Source organism: Cebidichthys violaceus, unplaced genomic scaffold, assembly GCF_023349555.1.
Source record: "Cebidichthys violaceus isolate CVI_PGR_0920_01 unplaced genomic scaffold, fCebVio1.0.p SCAF_9, whole genome shotgun sequence".
In the NCBI taxonomy this organism is placed as follows: Eukaryota; Metazoa; Chordata; class Actinopteri; order Perciformes; family Stichaeidae; genus Cebidichthys; species Cebidichthys violaceus.
The window spans coordinates 11295759-11321559 of record NW_027176975.1 but is presented as its reverse complement, the minus strand read 5'-3'; the positions used below and the strand labels follow the sequence as shown (position 1 = coordinate 11321559).

At 40.4% G+C, this 25801-nt stretch overlaps 1 protein-coding gene across 11 annotated transcripts in view; it reads left to right on the top strand.

The window, feature by feature from the left end:
• arvcfb (ARVCF delta catenin family member b) overlaps positions 1-25467 on the top strand; it is a 210177-nt gene extending 184710 nt beyond the window's left edge. For 8 of the 11 annotated variants that reach the window (XM_068703421.1, XM_068703422.1, XM_068703426.1 and 5 more), the window contains 9 exons: positions 8857-8984; positions 10550-10700; positions 11180-11372; positions 12449-12560; positions 12854-12941; positions 14529-14582; positions 16599-16690; positions 18786-18898; positions 22479-25467. In XM_068703421.1, coding sequence (XP_068559522.1) covers positions 8857-8984; positions 10550-10700; positions 11180-11372; positions 12449-12560; positions 12854-12941; positions 14529-14582; positions 16599-16690; positions 18786-18887 — 920 coding nt within the window. In that variant the 3' untranslated portion in view covers positions 18888-18898; positions 22479-25467. The remainder of the gene's footprint in view (positions 1-8856; positions 8985-10549; positions 10701-11179; positions 11373-12448; positions 12561-12853; positions 12942-14528; positions 14583-16598; positions 16691-18785; positions 18899-22478) is intronic. The other 3 variants (XM_068703428.1, XM_068703427.1, XM_068703429.1) reach the window with 2 other exon arrangements.
• The last annotated feature ends 334 nt before the right edge of the window (positions 25468-25801 follow it).

Sequence of the window (25801 nt, the reverse complement as noted above, 5' to 3'; positions counted from 1 at the left end):
CATTGCTGTGTTTTGTTTTAGTGGTGGAGATATGGGAGGTTATGAGAGAGAGAGAGGCAGACTGAGAGAAAAGCAGAGAAAGAAGAAATAGAGAAAATAAATGTTCTCAGCACAGAGCCAGGTTCCTCTGTATCTGTTCTCCATATGCAGACAAGTCAATAGCATAGTCCAGACATGTATCTGCATTGTGTGTGTGATATGTAGGGTGCGCTGCAGTCGTTCAGCTTCAGCCTCATCAGTATAAGACAGCCTCTAAAGCTGCATTCACAAAATTTGGGATGGAAATTAAGATAAGATAAGATAAATAAGATGTACTTTATTGTCCCGCAAGGAAATTTGTTTTTGGCTCCAAGTCGCTCCATCCCACAATACATTTGTCAGCGTCACAATCCACATGCACGCATAGACGTAAATCATACATACACTCATGCACACATGCTTAAACACACATGTCGACAATAGTTGGGAATAATAAAACCAGGTGTGATCAACACATATAATAAATAATCAGATTATAATATATATTATATATATATATATATATATATACAATATATTAGTCCCCAATAAAATCATATCATATAATACTACTTGTTGCTATTTCATATTTTGATGGAGGATGGAATTAATTCATTTTTGTACCAATTTAGCCTGCAGATTGGCATTCTGAACCGTCTGCTTGAAGGCAACACCTGGAATTTTAGGTTCAGAATATGTGTTGGGTCGTTCAGACTTTCTGTGCCTTCCTGAGCACAGATGTTTCATATAAAGGCTGAAGATAGTAATATTCTTTTTCCCTATGATCTTCATGGCCGTTTGAGTAAGACGTGTGAGCTCAGACTTTAACTTTACTGACAGGTTACCCTACCATACTTGAATGCCATATCGTAGCGATGGGAAAGACTGTCTTTTTCCAAGTGTTGGTTTGAATTAGTTTCATGATAGCAATGCCAGATCGCCAAAGCTGAGCAGCATCTGATCCGGGCTTACACCACACATTGACCCACACAGATAGACCGCTGAGTGGGCTTTTATTGTGCTTCTTTTTATACTGGTGATTCCAACTGTCTAAACTGTTGTTCAGACTTCAGCCCTGTGTTATCACAATGCAGGGGGCTGCACCAGGTTTCAGATCCAAGAATTTTAAGGCGGATTTCAAAACCCAACACAACAATCATAGTACTCTGACACAGTATTTTACAACTCTGTAGAGTTATCACGGCAGCAATGACTTTATCTTTCAATGCGTCAATAGCGAGGTAACAGTAGAAATACAGCGTAAACGTTACGTACTATAATCCACAAATAACTTGCTCACCAAACACTATTTATGGTTATAAATAATAAGGGAAATTTTAACACTGAATTACATAGAGTTAACTAATACGACTTGGAAAAGTTTTACAGTTGTAATTACAACTTGTATGTTGGCACAAATGCATTATTCATACCATATTTCAGTTTATTTCAGTCAAACTGACAATCACAATAATCCTCCAGTTAATGATTCTGTGATGAACACAGAGTTGAAAAAATAACAGCAGAATACACAATTATCTTGTCATGTTGTCATGTTGAGTATCTTTAGCTAATAAAGCTATACTTGTATAACTCCTCCTTTAACAGACTCTAAAATTGGTTACTGTGCCGTTTTTCCACAGCTGTCACACATATCATAATTCAGATCGGGGTGCACATGACTAGCCCAACGAATTGGTAAATAAAACTCGGAAAATGGAATTGACTTTATTCCCCCTGTCATTTGGTATTTTTTCCAACTAAAAGCACCTGGATCTATGACATGCACAGCTTTTACCTGTGCCAAACATCGAGGCAGCAACTGGAAAAAGTGACTTATCTTGTCAATATGTTTTTCATCCGAAGGGAAATAATATCTTCACTTGACAGAGATTCTAATATAAACCAACACCTTCACCTCAGGCTCTCAAACTCTATTACATTAGCAGGAGGGACATTGGGAACAAAAAACCAGAGCATTACCACTGTTGATCCACGGAGAAGCCTGGATAGCTGCGAGGCACATTCTTGAACGAGCCACAGAAAACCTAATACAACTACGGCTCAAGACCGAGAGAGACCCCTTGGCTCTGTTTCTGTCTAAAGTTCAGGGGCTGTAGCGGGAGGGATGGAGCATTTTCAATGCACTTTGTAAAAGGAGTGCTTGGATGCTTCAGACAATTTGGTGTCAGCGTGTTTTTGCTACCTGTGTTGATGTGTCCTCTGTGGAATAAAAGCCCACAGCAGGACTTTGCTTGCCCATCAGCACAGGAAAGAGGATGTACTCCCATGTCTTGCTGAAAAGGGTCCTATTGTACTAAATGGTAGGAAACAATCTTTCGTGGACCAGGATTTTGGTACTGCTAGAGCAGGACCCCCGTTGTGACATGGAAAAGAGGAAGGGACAGGGGCATCTGTTTTGCATATTCTCCTTTTGCCTTCAGGGATATCTTCCCCCTCTCCGTCCGCTCTGTCTCTTTTCCCCAACTCACTCTCCCATCTCTCAAAAAAACCCATCACAACAGGACATAGTTGTGGCCCAAAGCTGATGGGTAGCTGTCCAAGAGATGGGCCAGTTGCCACCTTCTTCCTCTCTTTGTCAACATCCAACAAACTAAGGCCAAACCACCATGTGGGTATGCTAATGTATGGTGCCCCGGGGCTGCCCATAGAGATGCCAATCTGCAGCCAGGGGCCAACTGGGTGTGAGTGAAGAAAATTAAGCTTTGACTCCTGGACCCCGTCAGTCTGAAGGGGTGAACGGCTTTTGCAGCCTGGTGGTGCACTCTGTTTTGGCTTCACTAGAATCCACGGCTATCAGGAGGGCTGTGGAAAGAAAGAGAATTCACAGCCTCAATCACATGGTCTCCCTCAGGCTTAGGACGAGGACAACTAGGCATTGGGTCAAATTGTATTTTGTAAAAGAGAGTTACACCAAAACGAGTAGCAGAAAATGAAATGTGAAAGTCAATTAAGTGCACTTTTCTGTGATTTATACCCAGCATTAACATGCATCTGGGCCTGATTACATTCATGCCTGACATTAAGATGCATTTCCAGAATACAAATAGAAGGACAACACTCAGATTTAAATGCATATCACCTTCTCTAGTAATACTTGTAGATACATGAATACAGTTTATAATCGACAGTAAACATTAATTGTTCCCATCCCCAAGGATACTGGCATTCATTCTTAACAAGTATGTTCCCACCTAAACTGATTCATTTGCATGCGTTCCTCAATTGAAACCATTCAGAAACATAATATGCTCCTTCAAGCAGCGTAAAAAAAAAACAATATTTGAAAACACTATATGACTCAAGGCAGAAGTGTTCTCATGCCCCTGCAAACCCTGCCAATATATGTGTTTTGTTTATGTGGCTCCACCACTCACCTTTTGGTTTTTAATGAACCGGAGAGAGAATCTATTATTATACCAGTGGCTTAATACTTTTAATGATGTGCTGATTTAGCCATCTCACCCTCTGTTGCCCCAGGCACGGCCACAGAGACTCTCATTAGCACTATAGCACTCTACCATGTGCCTGCGTGTACTTTTATAAAGACACTCTTACATAAAAACAAGTCGGGAGAGGTTGAATGTGAATGAGTTTCAGATGTGAAATGTGTGTGACCAGAGAGTTGACGACTCAAGGATTTCCCACTCGCATTGCCTGATTTATTTATGCATGTGTTCCATAGGGGGAGAATGTGACCCTGTGGTCAGCATATGCTCTGTAGTATTTCTCCTCTCTTTTTCTCACCTTGTCTTCCACGTCTCCATCTCTGCCTGGAGAGACTGAACAATGAGAGTAACCGCAGAACGCTCCTACAGTACTGGACATCACCAGCATTTAAATTAACCACAAAGTCAGGAGTCAGAGGCTGTGTGTTATTACAGTGTCCCTGTGAGCGTAGAATGACTACGTAAGAGCAAAAACCTGTAACAGAAAGAAGACTGAGGATGACAGATAGGAGGGATTTATTTATTTTCTGCTATTGGTTATCTTCTTTTTTTCCTTCATCTGCCACTCTCTTTATCTTCCTCCATCTCTCTCCGGTCCTTTCACAGTGCTGTAAAACTCCCCTATGAGTTGTAGAAAGTGATACGCCATCAAGTCCTTCTGATTCGATGAAAAGTGATGTGTGCTGGAAACGGAGCAGTAAATAAATGGTGCTAGCACAGCGCTTGTGTAGAAGCAGGAAGAGACCCTGTACACGTTGTAGGCAGACTGGATCGATGAACATCACTTTTTGACATGCCCGAGCAAGGGCTTGGTGTGTTTGTGGATTTGTGTGTGTACACGGAGGTGTTTGCAGAGGTGTGTATCCTGTTCTGCATGAAAGCTGCCAACTATCCTAGAGGAAGGCAGATGGCTGAGAGGCCAGAGTCATTGAGGCGTTTGTCTGAGTGTGAGAGAGAAGAGTCTTCAATGTGTTCACATAATATGTGTGTGTGTGTGTGTGTGTGTGTGTGTGTGTGTGTGTGTGTGTGTGTGTGTGTGTGTGTGTGTGTGTGTGTGTGTGTCCCTTCCTAGCCAATCAGTTAATCCATTATCATTTACCAGCCTGTCACACCGCTACACCTTGGCTTTAATTGCAGCCAATAGTGAAGCAACTTAAACCGAATTAATGCTCTGCACTGAGCACCTCTCAATCACTTCAACTTAACTTTGTTTCTAACCCAGTTTTCACACACTGCAGCACCACAAAGCCCCTTCTCCTCTGTACCCAGGCACTAATTGAGCCTTGCCTCTATTGCAGGAGTTGTCACTTTCTTCCTCTGCTTTGAAAAGCAACCTGCCTCTCCTCCCCTCTCACCTCATTTAGGGATGAGCTTAGATCATCCCTAGTTTTTTGTGCATGTGTTACAGACTGTGCCCATTTGTGTTTGTGTGTTTATACAGGCAATTATGGGTGTCTGTCTGTGGTTGTACCTAAGCACGGGTTATGAAGCAGAGCTCAGCAGGAGTCTTGTAAGGAGGCCACAGTTGTGTGTGATGTCTGTTTGCCACACCAACATGCAAAGCAAGGGCAATATACACGCTAAGCTCAGCCCAGCTAACTATGTATCCATTTATAGATTCATTTTTATTTTTGTGACGTTGACTTGGTGGAACATAATACTGTCCTTAAGTACTAGTACTACTACATAGGTACTAGTCGTGTTGATCTTGCACTCTATACTCTACACTGTAGTCAAGACCCCCTAAACCAAGACCAATTCAAGACCAAGACCACTGTGTATCAAGAAAATCTTGTGAAGGGCGGTGTTTATCGGCCCGTCAACGGGTGTGTCAGTTCTTGCAGCCTCCAACTCATTATGTTGTTGAGCTGCCCACTCGTGTTGCCTTGAGCTCCAGTGCTTGTCTATCTCCGCGGTTCTGATGTGCTACCCTGAACTAGGGAACTCGATGTGTCTCTTTTTGAAGTCTTGTACATGCTTTGCAGTATAATTTTCCGTCCATCTCAAAGACGCCGGGATATGCATCCAAAGACTTCATAAATTGCCTTTGTCTTTCGTTCAAATTCATTCTTTCTTCTTTGCCAGTTTGCACATTTGTTTGTATTGTTGATGGGGTAGTTGAACTTCAAACCCCATTGTCAAACATCTTAATTTTCTTCGCCATTGTCTCTAAAAGAAACGCCTGTGCGCATGCGAGTAAACACACCAAGGCACGTGCAGCGTTACAGTATCTGCTGTAGGTTGTAACAGCAAAAAACATTTAGCTGTTAGCTGTCCCTTCTTTTTTATATGTTGAAAAGAATTGGTTGCATTAAAACACCAACAGAAAACAAACATTAAAGAAAACTCATTATGCAGGGGGGTGCAGGTGATAATTCTCTGTGGGTTTGTCACTCTGAGCGACTTCTTTCCAATTCGATTCATTGTTGATTCAAAACTATTCATTGTATCTCCTTTACATACATTTTGCTAACATACAACGTTTTACGAACAGGAATTTCACCTGTTATGAAGTATGTTTTCAGTATGATATGTCTACTTTTACCTCACTTTTAAGGAAGTAATCAGAACACTAACTAATACTGAAGTGCACTTGCATACACTCCACTCTACACCACCGGATACATCCGTATTTAAATAATCTTATCACGACTGCAGTCTGTCACAGAATATGGGGCTGTGGGTTGACAAGGTCACGTCACGTTGACAGCTCATCTCCCCTCTGAATTGTAATTCTGCCTAACAAACTGACAACTAATAGGCCCGAAAAGCTAGCATGAGACAACTGACGACAACAACACTACAGTACGGTTGAAAACAGAGCTCGACCTGGCTGCTGCTTTTAGGAAAGACTTTGGGCTTTTGGCGCTGACATTAAGCCCCCACTAAGGACGAAGGAGTGAAAGCCCCAGCAGAGATATTCTCTGGCTCAACAGTGAGAAATTCCACTAAGGATAAAGGAATTAGTTTAAAGGCCCAGTGAATTTCCCTCCATTCTCATCCTCCTTTATTGTACAGTACACGTCTTTTTTTGTCTTGAATCCTTCATTTGTAAAATGCCATTTTCATAAGTCGCTTCAGTTGATTGCCAGACCGAGACTCCAGGCTGTACAAGATGGAGCAAATGTGGATTTGCAGATTATATCACAAAAATACTGTCATAAAAGGCGCAGTCTTAGAGTGCGAGTGAACTTGGCAACAAAGGTTCAACATGGCTGACATTTTGTGCAGAGAGAGAATGTGCCTTTGGAGATGAAGTGTGTGTCATCAGGACTGCCTGCGAGATGGTCTCCAGTTTGCTGAGTGTGCACCCAGTAGGCCCAGAAATATGAGGAGCATGCAGAATGTTGCAGAGTTTCTGGTTAGCAGACTCTCCCCTCTTGTGTTTCCCCCCCTGAGAGAAACCTATTGATGTGATTCATGGTTTCAGCACATGGTAACTTACAACCAGGGTCTTGTGCATGACGGCTCCTGCTTCTGCTGCTTCTTTGAAAATAAGTTCAAGATTTTTCAAGCAGCACCTACAGTAACATCCTCCCAACCTGCCAGTTCCGCCTACACACATTCTGGAGGAGCAGGCTTGGCATTATCTGGGACGGCAAATGCCACAGGGTTTGAAAACCCTGCTTTTTGAGTGTTAACAACTATGTAGCTGTGTCTGAATCTGGCAATCTGTGTGTGTGTGTGTGTGTGTCCAGGCATCCGCTCTCTGCAAATTATGGGTATGCAATGTGGATTTAGAGGCACAAATGTCAGCTTGTGTGTTTCCGTTGTACCTCTCAAGCACAGAAATGAAACTCTTCACTCCTTCACTGTTATCTTTTCTTCTAGTGAAAAAAAGCAAGTCAATTTAAAAAGGAGATGTTATCTTAAGTTGCACTCTCAAAGGGTTTTGATTCATGCTTTTGTAGTTTGACCCAGGTTGCACTCATATTACAAAAAAGATCTAGAAAAATGCATGGAGGGCCTAGTCAGCCCTTGTGCATCAATCAAATAGGGTTCATATACATCCCTGCCCACATAATACAGGGGTTTTCAAATTGAACCTTGGAAATTCTGGCCTCAGAACACATAAGAAGAAACAGTAGGTTATTCTTTATTTAATTTTAGCCTAGAGGGATAGAAGGAGGATTTGAAATTGCTTCTGTGCTATTGTAGAGGATAGGAAGGATGCTGGTGAAATGGTATTTCTGTAAAAGGAGATTTTAGCCACCAGTTTCAAAGCATCAGCTAACTTGTGCAGAAGTCTGTTAAGCCTCAGTGAGTAGCAACAGATTGTACCCCCTGTTGAAACACTATGCCTGACTTCAGGTTTCGTTTTGATTCCTTACTCTGAAGACATTCACTTTCCACTTTAGCCATAGATTAAAAACTTACCTCTAATTGATGTGAAATTAAACCTGAACATGCTTCAAATGTGCCTTCAGGATAATCCAAATAGTAAAGAATTGTTCTTGCTCAAGCTATTAAAATCTGACGAGATGTCTCCCCTACTTGTGGTGCGATGTATCCCGCAATAAAAAATGCATGACTCCCACCAGAGATGTGATTAGCTCAAAATGACCTTGACAGAAGAAACACCTTGGTTCTGAAATCCCAACCTTATAATTGAATCGTCTAGTGTCTTGTTGATTCCATGTAAAGCACTTAGTGACAAACCTGTCTGTGCCAAATAAGAAAAACCTCGGGTGAATATATTTGATTTGATGTGATTGGGCACCTTACTCTCTCTCCATGTGCCTGCTCTGTCTAATAGCTGGTAATGTAATTACGTTTCCATCAGTGGGAGGTCTAATGATTGACTTTGGTGTTATGTGCTAGTGAGATAAACCTCCCTCTCAAATACTCTGGGTTTGGTTGGATCAATAATTTATCCCACTGGTGTTCTCTTAATTTATAGTACTGAAGTATTTTCAATCATAATGCTTTTGGAAAGATTCCAGGCACTGTTCCAGCATTTCTTAATAAAGGTGTTGCAGCCTATTGTGAAACCAAGTGGACAGACTTTTAGTCACATCCTGTGTGTGCTGTGGAATTTTGTACATTTTCACTGAAACTTTGCGAAATAAGCTGCAATCCAAATGTTGTGGCATTTGTCAAGGTTGTGTGCTGTTACCAGAGGCATTGTGCATTGTGGTAAACCCAAGCTGCCTCCCCGCTTCCCTTTGCCAAAGAACTCTCCCTATGGTCTGAGATAAAACTCAGCACTACTGCTGGTACCTTCACACATCCTAATTGGCCCGTCTGTCTTGCCAGGGAGTCTAACCAGTATATGTGTGTGTGTGTGTGTGTGTGTGTGTGTGTGTGTGTGTGTGTGTGTGTGTGTGTGTGTGTGTGTGTGTGCCTGTTTCTCTGTATGTCCCTGCAGGCTTTGAGCTGCTGTATCAGCCGGAAGTGGTGAGGCTCTACCTATCTCTGCTGACGGAGAGCCAGAACTACAACACCCTGGAGGCCGCTGCAGGGGCTCTGCAAAACCTCAGCGCTGGACAGTGGACCGTGAGTCCAGGGTTGGGGAGGGTAAAACATGTAGACACTATGTCCTTGTCCATACTCATGTATTTCATTCTTGCAACGTCTGTCCTCGTCATTGACCTTTCAGCAGCAGTAATCTTGGATTGTTATTGGAGCACAAATACAGAGTCTGATGGGCTTGAGAACAACCCCATAAATATGATAGAATCTGAATTGTAAGTCGTTTTGGATAAAAGCGTCTGCTAAATGACTGTAATGTAATGTAGACGCTCAGTCTCTGCAAACCATAAAGCCACTGTGTAGACTGAAATAAAGCCCAAGATTTGAAGAGGTAGCTCAAACACAATCTTTGAAGCTACCTTTCTTGGTTAGAACCATTCATCATAAGTGGGACTACATGACTAGATATGTAGACCAAACTTTCATCTCTGATAGATGTTTTCCTCTGTTGATAGATGATGTGAGAACCTCTAGAGCCAGGATCAGACATTTATTCCAATTACAGCGACAGTGGAGCTGCTGAGAGGCTGTCTGGCTTGCTGGCAGCAGTGAATTATCAACAGGGAAGGATAGTTGTCAGATGCCAGTTTACGAGCAGCACCTCGGGCAAGAGCGGCCACTTACGTTTTTTCAGCACAGGCTGGCTGCATTCAGTCCACGGCAGCATTATCACCGCAGCGCTTCTATTTACACTCCTGTGTCAGACAGTAAAACCATACCTCAGTCCTCTAAATTCATTAACGGCGTCTACCTCGAGTGGAACAAACACCTGAACTTTTATTATTGTTTTAGTTAGAGCCCTGAGTCTCACAACTAGATAACTAGTGTAACAATTTAGTAGTGATTTTCAGCTCAGGTGAGCATTTTGAGAAGAAATCCTTCTTTCGTTTGGTGTATTTTTTTTTTTCCTGTCGGAGCTGATCAGAATGTCTGGCGAGGCTCAGGAACCTGTGGAGTAGCTAACCCATCACACTGTCGCATCTGGACAAAGCTTGCCCCTGCTCCCTGGGAGGATACCGGAGCTGCTTCTTTAAATCCTCCTTGTTCTTTGTTACTGCTTAGTTCTGTACTGCTGGATTGAGCTGTTTCTTAAAGCGTACTACTGCCACCTGGTGGTTCAGCTGTGCCCGTCCTCTGCTTAATTACTTCTCTTGGGGTACCAGTTCTTAGAAGATGAACCCTTTTATGTCAAACTTAATGTTTCATGTTACAAAAAAATGAGAAGTAAAATCTACTGATGTTTAAATTAGGACAAATTATACCACATGTCCATTCAGAGCCCCACTGTGTAATGTTGTGAATTAGTCCAAGTTCAAGGAGCAGTGCTGAGCTGTCTTGTTGGTAGTGACTGAACGATAGGGCGTGTGTGCATGTATGGGTTGTGTGTGAGCATGAAGGCATGTATCAAAAATGTCCACATTGAGGATACCCTAGTGGAGCTACGTCAAAAGACAAGATGTGTGGTCATGCTGGGCTGCTCCCAGGTGGGAATCTGTAGCTTTGCATGAATGCCAAATAGGCAGTTAGTGGCTACCTATAGGTCAAAAGTCAAAATTATAAAAAGCACTCACTCTCTGTCTGCCCTCCAGTGGTCCAACTACATTCGAGCCACGGTGCGCAAGGAGAAAGGTCTTCCCATCTTGGTGGAGCTGCTGCGCTCCGACTCCGACAAGGTGGTCCGAGCTGTGTCCATCGCACTGCGCAACCTGTCCATCGACCGCCGCAACAAGGACCTGATCGGTACAAACCATTAGCAATACAGCACACACTGATTCAAGATCCAAATTGACACAAATATAGTGGATCGTTGTTCTTTGTGCTACAACCAAAACATAGCTCCTTAAAGGATAAGTTACATTTTTCACATGTCACATGTGCACTGAAAGAGTTCTTGGTGGCTGTTACTATTCCTCTTGACCATACCGGCCTCGAAGAGATCCCTTCTTAAAGTGATTCCATTGTAAGAGATAAGGGACAAAATCTGCAGTCCTCATTCTGTCAAAAAATACACTTCAACATTCAGCCAAAGCTAATGTGAGGCTTTGGGTGTATCTGTACACTAAAATGTAATCAGGTTTTGAACACTTTTAATACGAGCCTTGCTATTTCGACAATAGTAACTCACTCTCTGTCTGAAACGCTCTTGTTTTTGTGTTTTTAAACATTATCACCAGCACTTTTACCTGTTAACCTAAAAAAAAAAAAACGTTGCTTTACAGGAAGTTATGCCATGCGGGACTTGGTGAGCAACTTGCCCAGCGGCCAGCAGCGGCCAGCCAAAAACCTGGAGGAGGACACTGTGGTCGCCATCCTCAACACCATCCATGAGATCGTCACTGACAGCTCTGAAAATGCCCGCTCCCTCGCCCAGGCTCAGGCCATTGAGAAGCTGGTTGCCATCAACAGGACTAGGTAAGACTATACAGTACATCACATAATAATGTCTCTTAACAACATGTAAACCAGCAGACTGTATTATTTAGATTGATGTAAGTTTGTATTTAGGATTTATTGTCTCTATTAGGCTACTGTTTATACATAGGAGGCCCCAAAAGGAATATGCACAATCATAGCAGAACTGTTTGCCTTTTTATCACAAAATAATCTGCTTAAAGAATTCATAGTTTACCCGAACACAATTATCTTTTCTTATCAGTCTTATACTGTAGTTCAAACAAATTGTATTGCAGACAGTGAACCAAACACAAATGATACATTCATATTCATGTGAACCATGCCAGAAGTGTGGATTTATATGGAGACATCATACATGTAATTTTGAAACAATGACCTTGAATGCAATTTGCATCGTGATCCTTTATATTAGTAGTCATGGAGGATAATGTGATATGTCTCTAATGGCCCAAGCTTGGCTACCACAATACTATACTCTAACAAGGCTGAGCTCACACACACACCACCCACCACACATGAATTAACAGACTTTTAGAAGTGGAGGGCAGTGTTATAGGGGAGAACCTCTGAAGCTTCTGCTCATATAGGTAAGAGAGTAGCTGCTCCACTATGACCCGAGCTCTCCACTACAACCTGATAATGAAAACTAACAGATATCTTTAAGAGGTGTCTTATAATACCAGTGATAACCATTCTTAACTGAAGTGCGTCTGCATCCCACTTTTAATTCAAGAGCACTTTTCAAAGGCTCGTCCTTGTGTGGTATTGAGCATACGGAGAGTCGCTGTAACTAGCATGAATATACATCGTTCACTCATAGACCAAATAGCTTAATTTCCTCTGACACACATGAGATTTGCTTTCTTTGAAGTGAGGCCCCCACCCACATGTAATTATTACTGGTAGCTAATGAAAGGAAATGTGCACTCATCTGGCTATGAATTAAAAACTAGAGACCCTGGAGCCTCTCAGGGGACTTGACGTCTTTGAATAAAGAGATTGATTCACACGCTAGCATACCCAGGCGTCACTGTACCTCTTCATATATTTCCCCCTTATTGTGGCCCCCTCAGCCAATCAGCTCGCGAAACCAAGGCTGCGTCCCACGTGCTGCAGACGGTCTGGAGTTATAAGGAGCTGAGGAACGCTTTGACCAAGGACGGCTGGAACAAAAGCCACTTCCAGGTACAGAGCTGTAATCTTGTGGAAGCTATCCTTCACATATAACCTGGATCCTTAGTATTATTGTTGTTTATTACTTAAACAATTACAGACACTAAATGTTTCTAAGGACCACTTTACCACTAATGATTAGTGTCCCACTAAGAGAGTATTTGCATGACAAGATATATTGGTTGCATCGTTAGCCACTTATCATTGTGTAAAATAATTGGAGATGAAGCTAGTGAGTACATTTTTCAATTCAGTATGTATGAGCCAAGGTATTTTAAATGTTTGCACCCTTCTTCTTCTCTCAGCCCACGATGACAACCACCCCTAAAGCAACCAAGAACGGCAAGCCAGGCTACGACGACACCACCCTACCCCTGATGGAGAAGAACCAAGGTCAGTTAGAGTGTGTGTGTGTGTGTGTGTGTGTGTGTGTGTGTGTGTGTGTGTGTGTGTGTGTGATTGTTGCTGTTTTCGCCTGTTTAGAGGACCAAGCAGGTGGAATAAGGGGGAAAGATCCCAGGGCTCCTCAGCAGAATGACAATAAAGTTATTGTATTTCCTATGAGGTCCAGTGCCTAACCAAAAGGTGAGGCTGGCAAATTCTAGATATCAAAATCCTGTGAAAAGACCAAACCCAAAACATTTTTGTCCGTCTCTCAATACATTGTGACTTCACTACCCTGTCTTTGGCTTTCATCCCCAAGATCATTGGTTCCTGCTAAAGACGTAAATCTTTCAAAAACAGGTCATGAACAATAATTTCCATTTTTAAAAAAGATCTAAGAATTTCTGAAAACAGCTAGGCTCTGTAGTATTTAGCAAATGTTACTCCAAGGGAAATCATTGTTCATTTTTTGGAGAGTATTTTCAGCTATTGATGAATACAAAGTTGGTGCTCTAATGAGTGTTTTTAGCAACAAGACAGCATATATAGGATTGACTCAAAATGAACTTTAGTGCCCGTGTTCATCATAACAAAGGAATATGTCACCCAGTAAAGTAATGCTGTTTGTTGATGTGTTTTTATTTGTTTCTGGACAAAAATGGAGGTCTGTAGCAAAGATGAATAAGATATATGAGACTTTGACTACACAGACAATACTTGTTTGCAGGCTAAACTCATTGGTAGTTTTGTCTTTTATATATATAGAATGTCTCCAGATTTATGTTATGGTCGGTAAGTGATGGGATAAAGTACACAAAGCTAACAGTATCACACCCGTATAGTCCTCAAAGCAGGTTTAAACACAATACTAACAGGAACTCGAAAACAGTGTGTGATTGTGTCCAGCTCGCTGAGGACATGTCTTTTTTCTCATGCCTATATTGAAGCGCTGTGCTTGCCACGATACTACTCTCATCCTTTGTGTGGTGAAGCTGTGGTGGGTTATATGTTGCAATAATGTTGTTATGGGTCAAAAATAAAGTGCATAAAATGGGAGCTGGAGCTTTGAACAACATACTGCTGCTGTTTTAACCCTCAACCCTCAAAAAGTTGTTTTTGACAGAATATAAAGAAATGTACTATCTTTAGATGCTGAACTCTTTTCTATTTGTGTTGTGGGTTTTAAATTGACGTAATGGGGTCGGCGATATTGGAAATTTCCCCACCCTTATGCAATCGTGAATAGCTGCATCCACAATCAAAAAACTGGGTTGGAGGTTTTCTATAACAGCAGCAGTATATGTGGGGGAGGGTGGGGGACTTGTGCAGTACATTGGCCCAACAACAAACATCTCTTTGACAGAGGAGTCAATAGCATCGCAGCAGTTTAATGTCCTGATTTTTGGCCGTACGCCCAACTATTTTTTGCATCCATACATGCACATGAAACGCAGCACTCATGCCTGCCCACTCTCAGTTTGCATTATTCAATCACTGGCCAAGAACCCTTACCCTGAGAAGCAGCAGCGTTTTGGCTCAATGACTCAGTCTGTGTGTGCACCATTTTTGTACAAATGGCATATGAATGCTTTTCAGGCACCAGGAAATGTGGCAGTGGTGATATGATACCTATGGATGAGCTGGGTCCAGGTAAGAGCCAGACTGCATGATCATCCTTAGCCAAAGAAGAGCTAGCTCTTCTCTAATCTCAATCCAGTGTCCGACAGTTATTTGATTCAACGTCTCTCCTACTAGTTCTTTAACCGTTGCCAAGATGTTAGTATCATATTAAAATTCAAACCACTGAACACTCTGATCTTGCTATGATCACTTCAGACGTGAAGCTCTTTGATGCTGTATGCAAGACCCCTCTCTTGACAAGATGTTTGTACAAAGCTGGGCCTTCATTAGAAGCTGAACAGATGTGGGTGGTTCTCCACTTAAATAAAAACACTCTTAGTATCTCATATGGCAGAGCTCCTCTGCTGTGATATGTTTCAAATAAATGTCCCTGCTGTTGTTATTAATATAGAACTGCAACTCTGATAATCTTTCTTTCTTTTTTTTTACTTTTTAAGAATTTTAAGTGAAGTCACTTTTTAGAGGGACTTTTTTCACACTCTTACCCAAAGACCATTGTAGGGGAGCTGGGGGAGGGGGTTAATATTCCAGAGGGGAATATTCCGGAAAAAAAACTGTTATTCTCTGAGATTATAAAGTCATACATTTACATTTTTCTTTCAAGGCGCAAGAAGTGGTTTTTTTTTCAAGAAACCAAATAGCTTCACTTTGCAAGGTTGGATAAACCTCATCACAACAAATTTGTGAGTTTAATCTCAAAGAATTAACTTTTTTTTAAAGTTTTTTCCTCCGAATATTACCCCTCTCCCCCAGCTTCTTAATTGTATTTATTTTTATTTTTGCCTACGATGACCCTAGTACGCCGTCGCACTCTCAGGGTATATCATGCTGGTTTTCCTACAAGCCTCTGGGTCCATATTTATCAAGTGTCTCAGTATCCCTCCAAGGAATTGTACTTAAAGTACGACTAAAAATACTCTTCATCTAAGTAGGAATTGTATGAAGCTTCCTACATTGACTTTGAACAAGAAGAAGGACTTCCAGGAGAGAGTACGACGTCACTCTTTTCCAACATTCAGAGCTTTTCAATAGAATAGTTGATGGCACACAGTAGTTTTCTGACGGTTGTGGTTTGAAACATTAATATCAGGCGTAATATTGGAAAAGCAGAAAATAGTTACATGTTTATGTGTAGGCTTCATGTGTGTGGTTAGTAAGTTAGTGCAAAAATTAATAAATATAAATGAATTATTGAATCATTAGTTAAATAACCCCACGATTGGAATGTATGCACTTCATGCTGAGTGATGGAGAAATAAGAAAAGGTCAAACTTGTATAAGGATTCTAAGATAACAATACAGTGTGATTAAGGTGCAAATCCAAAATACATACAATGCCAAAATCAGATTTACAGTATGGATCCTAAAAATGAAAAAGTTGACAGTGAATGAACTGAATATACTGTGTATACTCATTATCTGAGGTGTATGAGTGATAAAAGTTTGATTGATAATTGCTGAAACTGTCCTTACTGTTGTTTATTTGATTATCTCATTGTCATGAATGACGTCTTGAAAGTCTTTGGAGCTCTCTTAATGTTTGCTATGATAGGAGGGATTTTCAAGGTTGCAAATGTTGATAAAATGCTTGAAAAGTAGGACCAAATAGAGTATGTGTCACGCTGAGAAGTTTTTGCCAGCTGGGGCTGATTTTCTACTACTGAGATGCTCAATAAATACTGGCCCTGGGCTGGAATATATGAGAGTGCATTTTTAAAGACCGTTATGGGGACAGGGTCAAATAGCACTTGCAAATACTTCATCTGGTTTGTTTTAAACCTACTGTGGTGGTAAATAACATGAGTGCTAGAAAGTTTGGAGAAGCACAAGCTAAGAATGTGCTGTTTAGTCTACTCTTCTGTGTCCAACAACTTTCAGGCACTCTTGTTAAGTGTTCCAGTGCAGAAAACCACTGAGTCAGTCACTACGCACAGGTTAAAACAACACTATAAATGATCTGTCCCTGTTTCTTTTTAATCGTGGATGGAGAATAATGAACTCACCGTTGTTCTCTGACCTCATTAGATGGTTACTCCACCATTGACCAGAGGGACAAGGACTGCAAATACAAGGCAGTTGACGGCTCAGTGGACCAGACAGAACGGGAGCCATTAAAGGTACAGGCACATCTCTTCTGGACTCCCGGGGGGACAGAGGATGAAATAATGATGTCTCATTGAAACGTCCTCTCCTTCTGTGTCCTTTTCTTTGCCTCTCGCACCATGTTTTCTGGGGTGGTCGTCATTAAAGGCTCTTAATCCTATCGATTCTTTAAAGAGGCTAGAAGTTGTCATTCTCTGTTGATGCTGTCCACAGCTCAGCACTGTGGACAGCCTCAGATCTGAGAGCCGCCAGTTAATTGAGTGTAAGCCAAAGTTTGTTTCTTGTTGCACTGATCGGCTATCCAACTTCAAAGAGGAGTCACAGGATAATGGGCTCAGAGGATGTCTGACACATGTGGGATGACTCTCAATACTTTTTGTAGTTTACTTTTCATCTGCTTTTGTGCAAGATGAAAAGGATTTTCCCTGTGGGATTGTAAAATGAATGCAATAAAGAGCCCATTAAAGCCAGTTTAGCATAAGTCTCTATAGGTGAATGGTCATATTTCTGCTTCCCCATGCAGGTTAAAACTACCCCTTGAAAGTCTTTCCAAGGCAAAGTCTGGGTGGAAATTATGTCTGGAGCAGAGTTAATAGTACAGTTCATACAGGCTTTTTATCTGAATTATGGTAGTTATTTGCGTTTTGTTTGAAATTGGGTTAAACCAGGGTCAACTGAATTGACCAATGCTGTGCTTTATAACTTACAAATTACATTGTTATTAATTTTTTCAGGAGTTACATAGTCTCGTTTGAATTCTAAATATGGGTCTTCATGTCTATTGTCTTTCTTTCTGTTGTGGCTCAATTATCAGTGTAGCATTGCACATCTGAGAGGAAACTAAGAGACTGTAGTTAGATATATACTGTAGCTATATGTCATCCATGTGGCATTTTACACTCATTGTAAACTAATAATCAAATTATACTGTTATAAAAATGTGGGTTTATTGTATGAGCCCCAGTGTCTACTTTATCCTTCAACAGTCAAATCAACTGACATGGTAGTTACAAATAGATCTTACTTACAGGTATTTCAGAATTTCTTTTCCTCTAAAAGTTAAAGGTGCTGCAGCACTGATTTGTTTTTTTTAAAGGGGAACTGACACCAGGCTGAAAAGCAATGTTTCACTTCCTCTCTGGTCGAAGTTTTAATTTCGATGCACCTCTGACCTTTGGCTTGTCAAAAGTGTGCCCTGTTGCAGCTGCAACCACACCCAACAGTGATGTCACAGTTCACTGACCAGACCCTGGAGTGAACTTCTACATCACTGCATCAAGTTAAGAAGTTAAACTGGAGGAAACAATAAAACAAGATTTTCATCTGGTGTTAGGTTGCTCATACAGTTTTGATTTTCAGTGTTGTTTTTATTTTAACTGATGTCCATTCTACATTGACATTATGTTAGTGGAGCTGGTTGTGTTGAGTTAAAGATTGAAATGGAACCAAAACAAGTGCAAATTGTATCCAGTTTAATGCTAGAATAAAACAACTAATGTAGCAGCAAAGTATAGCAGCACAAAATAGAAACAATGGGCAGTGTCAGTACTCAACACTGACCTCAGGCTTCAGCAATCCATTTTGGTTGACGCCTACTCTTCATCATATTAGGTTAACTACTAAACCAGCTGAAGTTATACTGTCCCATCTTGAAAGGGCAGAAACCAACCAACTGAGAAGCCACAGACAGGAGTAATCATAGCAAACAGACTTGTTTCTCTTCAGTGTACAGGCCTTCTAGCGTTACTCCAAAGCTGTCTTTTAAGTCTGCCTTCTGTACTGTACTTCCCAGAGGTTTTCTGCCTGCTTAGAATGCAACTTGGCTGTTTAAACTGCTCTCTCCCCCTCTTTGATTTGCATGTTGTGGTTCACTGTTTTGAATCACTCTGAATTCTTTCCAAGCTATCCTAAAGGCAGGGGACTAACACTGGCTTCTCTAATCCTGGATGCATGTGTATGTGTGAGTGTGTGTGTGTGTGTGTGTGTGTGTGTGTGTGTGTGTGTGTGTGTGTGTGTGTGTGTGTGTGTGTGTGTATTAGTGAAATGTATTGACCTCATATTGTTTTGCTGTGTTTTTTTGTTTTTTAACTCATCCTCCTGTGGCCACAGAATGACACAAATAGGAAACACTATATCAGGACTAACAGGCCTGCAGTCAGTCTGGTGGACGCTTGTGATGTTAAGCCCCAGCCTGTTGACTCCTGGGTCTAGATGCATGCATGGTAGGTCTCAAAAAATAAAAGCACAATAAAAATAACCACCTTCACCTTTTGGTTTGGATTGTAGCATCCTTTGCATCGCCTGTTTGTTCATCTTTCCCACCTGTGTTCCTTTCAACCTCACACTGTGTCATGTAGCTGTCACCCTGCACCCAGAGCAGTCAGCTGGAGAAGTCACTTTGTTCTTTCCATGGAAATGAACACAATTCACTTGCAGTTCAACCGAAAAAAAATAAATTAGGTTCAACATTTTTAGATTGTATTTAAGATTTATTAAATGTATACATTGTATATGAATTTATATTTACACACACTTCCATACGTAGATTGAGGCAAAGATGGCGCTACAAGAAACTCAAAGTACAAAATAAATCACAAATGAGAAAACTCGAGGCCTGTCAAGCATTGGATTTCTCTACGTTCAGAAGCAGTTTGCATTGGGCGGTAGTGAGAGTGACACTGAGCATTTACAGAGTTTGTGTGATGTCTTTTTTTCTAACTTTTCTAAAAACCAGAACCACAAGATTAAAAGTGTAGGTTGTGTGTAAGCTGCTATGGTTAGCACGTCTGTCTAGTCTAACTAGATTGCCTACAGTAGTAGCAGAGTGTTACTTCATAAACCAAGGAACACACTATTAACTAACTAGTTTGTGGAGTAACAGTTTAAAAATGGCTAATTTCACAACCTGTTTATCCACTATATATTGTTTTCCCATTGTGTGGAAGCTGGTCCTAGATGCTGTCAGAGTTTAGAGTAGCCTAACATTTGCAGCTCTGTCCTGCTCTTTATTGTATCCAAGAAACTCCTGCTAAGCTGGTAGCATCACATTTGCCAAACACTTTAGTTAGTCCTCATGCAATAAGAGCATATAACATTAAAAGAGAAAACATACTGTATGGAAATACTAACAAGTATGTAAGCTAAGCAGGTTTACATTAGAATGAAATTACATTTCTATATCACTGTTTTTTACCACCTTGTGGAGCTAGCATTAGCTTAATTAGCAGCTGATTAGCAGCTGATAACTGTCGATTTTGTTGACTAGCAATTAAATAATTAAAGTAGTTGATTCAAAACTTACTGAGAATTTTGAGTGGTAAGCTTGAAAGGTGTAGTAATAGTAACTAAAGGGGGCGGGGCTCAATCATAGGTCAATTGAAATTCTAACATTGCTTTAAATCCCATACTTATTTTACCACAGGAACATCCAAATCGTGTCACTTGGGTGATTAACATAAATTGTAACTAAAAAAACAAAACAACTTTGTGTAACATACATACAAAGTAGAAAAGACTTTGGTCTCTTTTTACAATTCAGCAACACCTGTCTGATTGTGATGCACACCTAGCTTCACTCACTAGTTCCCCTGACGGCCTCTGCTGAAATTGGCAAATGACAAATGCTGAAGGGCAATCATTCTTCTACACTTCAGATGGATCCGCCAGGGACTCAGTTAACACTTAATGAGAAGCAGTAGGGAGAAAGAAAAACATATGCACACATACAGAGCATCTTATCTCTATCTACATTCGATTCAAAGATAATAATTTAAGTAAGTTGATGATTTGATGATGGAAGCCAACACATAAGGCAGAGATGTAATCAAGGTTGAGCTCACATCATTACAGTTTACATATATTTTGAGGTCTGAAGTACCTCATTTGAATATTTTGTGTTAACAGTCATGGTATAAATGAAAAATTACGCTTCTCTTTGTGGTTGAGACATTTCATAAAATGTCATCCTCCTGCATCCAAGAACAGCTAAATTTCTTTCAGATATTTCATGCTCATGCACGTTAGCAATAGTTTGTTACAATGAAAGACATCTAAATTAGTAATGCCCTTATACCTGTACATACTTTATTTAAGCAACCTTATGAGGTTTGACTGAATAACCAACCTGACGCAGTGACTTTGCAAAGCAGTAAGCTGATCTGGGTGAGCTTCAGTAGTTGTCAACATTCCTTAATCAGCGGCCTTTATCTCCTCTCTCCGCCTCTTCCTCACCGCTGTTGTCCTCTCCTGTGCCAGAGGCCTCTTACCAGAGCTCACTGTCTTCCTCATTGTCATCTTCTTATGTCAATCAGTGGCCATCCGTTCAATGCTTTCATCTCCATCCATTGCATTATCATAGGAAATAGGTGACTCTGATTTGTGGTATTCATTGTAATTTTATCACTTTAGTTAAAAAGATATTCTGAATATTATAGGTAATATTCAGAATTAACCATCAGGTAAGTCATTCTCACTTCATTGAGCAAATGCAGGATTTCAGCCAACTCATTCAGCATCTGTTTTGCTGTCTTTTGCCTCCATTTGCCATCTGGGCTGACATAATTGAAGCATTTGCTGACAGTGATGTAATTTGTGAAGTACTGTGATGATGCCAGCTGATTGTCTTGCTGTCTTCTGGAGAGTTTCACATTAAATTCACATCCATTGATGGCAAAATGTGGTTCCTGCTCTAAAAAGAAATACATTTTAGGATGAAATGTTTAAGGAAAAGGCTGTTGATATGCATTTTTTTGTCAACAAATCCCATGGAAAGACCAAAACCAACAATGAATTGATCCTAGTCACAAGTATTGTCTGTGTAGCAAAGTCTTATTCCTCTGTACCATAGAAGTCTGCTTACAAGCATGCTAAATGTGTGGTGATCTTCAGCTGAAAATAGACTCTAACAAATGCACTACTTATGTTTGAGAAACATTTGACATATTGTTGATGATAAGAATGCAAAGGAGGTGAAGTATACCCTACCTCAGCTGACTTAAAATGTAGTTGCTACATCACCCTCATAACTGTACTGCCCTTGGTAAAGCTGTGTTTAAAACATTTATTTATTTTGGCCATTTGGAGGCAGCTCCGCAACAAGCTGTAAAACATTAATTAATTTGAAGTCCTGTTCCTGACACTGGCGAATGTAAATCCAAAATTCTGTCTCCTTTTAGCTCTTTTTTGGTCTTCACCAACTCCTGAGAAAAAATATCCAGCTTTGTGGCTGCTAAATCCTTACTATGTTCACCAGCTATAGTCACCAAGTGCCTGTCTGCTGATTGGTGCTGTGTAGGTAGTGTAGAGTGGGTTCATAAAGCTTTTAAAAGTGACCCGCTGTGGCAGGAAATGAGGTTGATGAGAACAGTAAGGCCAAACCAAAGCAGTTAAGTTGGGGGCCGGAAAACCAAAACAATTAGCTGAAAGATGCTAAAATGCTCCGAAGAGCTGAGAGGAAGTGCAGAGTAAAGTCACTACAAACCAATCCTATCACATTTCACATAATATGTTTTTCCTTTTTGAATACAAACATATTGATTAGTTCAGCTTTACATCTTCAGTGGGACTGACTGGGCTTGAGGCTGAGTGCTACAGTCAGTGTAGGGAAGTATTGAGAGAAAGACTTATTGTTGGATTTGATCAAATTGTTGACAATAACAAAAAACATAGAATAGTCATTATTTGTCATGATGGATGTCATTATTTTAACAGTGTAGCATTTTGGACTGAAACTCTTCATAAATTGGGATTCAAACTGTATGGATGGTTCTTCTAATATTGTTCTCTCTTGTCCACGTGCTCCAGGCTTAAAGCAGCGACACCCCAGCTAGAGAAGGATCTCTCATATCATCACTGCCATTTCACATGGAGCTCATCTTTGGAGTTGGACTTTGTACAGAAAAGAGGATTTCAAAAAAAATTTACCAGCAACTACCCAGCAGCAGCCAACATTCTCATGCTTTTCAGAAAAAGAAAAAAAAAAAAAAGAATAAAAAGTGACTACTCCTACTAGTTTCTCAACTCTACATTCCCACTGGACATTACAGTGTTGATCTCTACCGGTGACCAAAAACGGACAAAGGGCCGGTGCTGGTGAAGGAATGGACGTATGAAGGGCGAACAAAGTGAGGCAAAGGAAATCAATGGAAAAGGAATGTGTGTTGGAAGGAAATCTGTGGGAAGCTGGAATGAGTGGTTACTGCATTTCAGTTTCCACATCTGGAAGAAGTCCATGCTTCAATTTTGTCGGTTTTGGAGAATTTTACTTTCAGTTTGTTGTCAGGCTTTGGTAATTTGATGTGAACAGGTGTGGACTGGTGTGTTTGAAGGTCACAGAATGTTGTTTGCAGATTGGTGTGATGGACACGAGAAGGTAAAATTAGAGAAACCGATCCTGAGAAGAACTGTAGCATAGTTGCTGAACATGTACACCCAGCAGTCTGCTCTTGTAGACTTACAATATATTTGGTTCACTGTGTTTATTCTTTTTCAAAGTGCACTGAGATGGTTTGAAATCAAAAGTTGTTAACAAGTGATTGATGTTCATTTATAAAGTGAGGAGTCTGCAAGTTGTGGTCCAGAGAAGGGAAAGTGACATAGTGTGTACATCACATGGAGTAACAGTTTCTCTTCACACTGCATCGGAAAAGTAAGCTAAAATGGAAACCAAGTTTCTGTTTCATCGTGGTCATCATGTTGACCCTCACTCACAGAGCTGTGGTTACTTGTGTAACCACTCATATTGTATAGCGACGCAGTTTCATGAGTTACCTGGCTGGTTGCTCTCTCTTTGTCAATGATGTGTATTAAAGAGGATATAAGGCATTTTGTTCATAAATGATGTGTGTTTTTGAAAAGAGAGACAAAAGTTTGTTCTCTTGATGAAAGGGTAGATCTAAAAGCAGTTTTTATTTTGGTTGGGTTTTATATAAATGTATATTAGGTTCAAAAGGAAAAAAAATGGAAAAATGGAGAAGAAAAAAAAAAGACCGACTTCTTAGTTGTATATTAATATCACATTGTTTGGAAGCACATCTCATTTGATAAAAGCTCACCATGTTTGTAAACAACAAATAACCACGTAACTTAAATGTGTGTCAAATATTGTCAAGTTACGCCGACGATCACCTATTTATATTTTGTATTTGTCCAAAAAAAGTTTATCTGCAGTGTTCTTTCTAAAGGCCATGAATTACATGTTGTCTGACAGCCCCTGAATCTTCTAACCAGACACTCTGTAGGAGTCAGAGGTCAGGCTTATGATAGACAAGAGATGGCAGTGTTAATCAAAGTTCTTTAGTTTTTCTTCCTGATGCATTCAGACCAAGTTACCGCTAACCCTAAACCCTACTTCACCGGTGCATCTTAAGAAATATTCAGTCGTGAGCATGAAGCAAAACTGTACAGATGTTTATATTCTATTCTTTCCAAGTGCCAGTTTTTTGTGGTGTCATTTGGATATTAACTAATTAATTCATGTGCAAGAAGAGAGTACGGGAAGACGAGTGGATCTGGATGCTTAAGGCAAAATAAAAGAGTTCCCATCACACTGTACAAAAACAAAACATCAAGTTTGGTCATATAGTATATATTTTTACAACGTGTTAGGGTGGGCAGTTGAGATGAAGAAAAGCAGAGAGATACAGAATCATATTGATGTTTTTCTCTTGCTTGGTGAGACTGCAAACTAAATCCAGTGATGACGTGTTTAGTCTCCTTTCCAGCCTCAGTCTGTCAGAGAGACAGAAAGAGAATCCAATCCAAGTTGGCATCACTCATGCGTCATCAAGGCGAATGGCATGTGCCTGCATTGAAGTCTGATTTTTCTTTGTGACGTATGTGACTTTATGAAGCTTGCATATTTTACACAGTGTTTACAAAGATGTATGTTGTGGTAAAAATCAATAAACTACAAAAAAACTTACTGTATAGATTTTAATTTCAGAGGTTAAAAAAAAAAGTATGATGATACCCAGCATCCCTTTTGTGTGTCCTCAGAAGTATGTGCTTTCATTGGACAATACTGAATCCTAACAACAAAGACCCGTATGACTGTCTATTCCTGACTGCACTTTGCAGTACCACAACCAAAGGATCTGGAGTTGTATTTACATGCATTCATAACAGGGAGAGTTTGGTTTTGTGGATGTACAACGTATTGTAAATTCCCAAAATAAAGAGCCAAGCAACTGTGCTGTAAAAGAAATGCAGGACAAGGACACACATCGAATCAAACAAACCTACCTGTGTAGATATAACTGATTCCAGACCGTCAAAATAAAGAAACTGTACTACTCAGTAGCAGATGTGTTTGTACCTATCATGTGCCTTAACCTTTTCCATGGTAGATAAAAAAATAAGTGTGTTTTATATAACTTTATTCCTCCCTTTCAACTGCCATCTCTCCATTCTGTCTGTTCACCTCTCCCCCCTTCTCCACCCGTGTCACCCTTCCTCCCTTTTACCTTCACTCAAGTCACTCATTCATTCAGTGACCCCACCGTCCCCCCCAACCCCTTGTAGGATAGACTGTTGATGGGTTTCTGCATTGTATTACATTGTATTATAAACTTTTAAAAAGATAGTCATTCAAATAATGGTTTTGATTTCCTAGAGGAGTAAAGTTGTTAATGCTTTCGTAGCGAGCAGAAGCGATGCCACAGTGACAGAATGTATTATGTTAATTTTACTAATACCCAGAGGCAAATATTACGCTTGTTAAACATAACGGAAAAATACTGGTTTGTAGAGTATACATTTGGTGTGTTTTCAATAAATCATGCCTGGAAAGAAATTGTTGCATGGCTCTGTGTCTTATTTTATATTTTGTTTTTATGTAATGATAGTCACGACAGCAGCAACCTGTAGGCTGCAATGCTCATTACAACCATCACAGAAATGTATAGGGTCAGTTCACCCAAACAACTAAAATAGAGTCTAATTTGTGATGCTCACAGTAAACAATTTACACTGGAACTACTTTTTTTTTTTTTAACCAAGGAAATAGTCCTGATGAAAAGTGTTGACTGGATTTTGCAAAGTAATGGGGTGGACGCTGTTTCAATGTTGCTGATGAAATTGATTTTCCAATGAGATGACCACCACAAATGGAATTTGAATTAATCTCC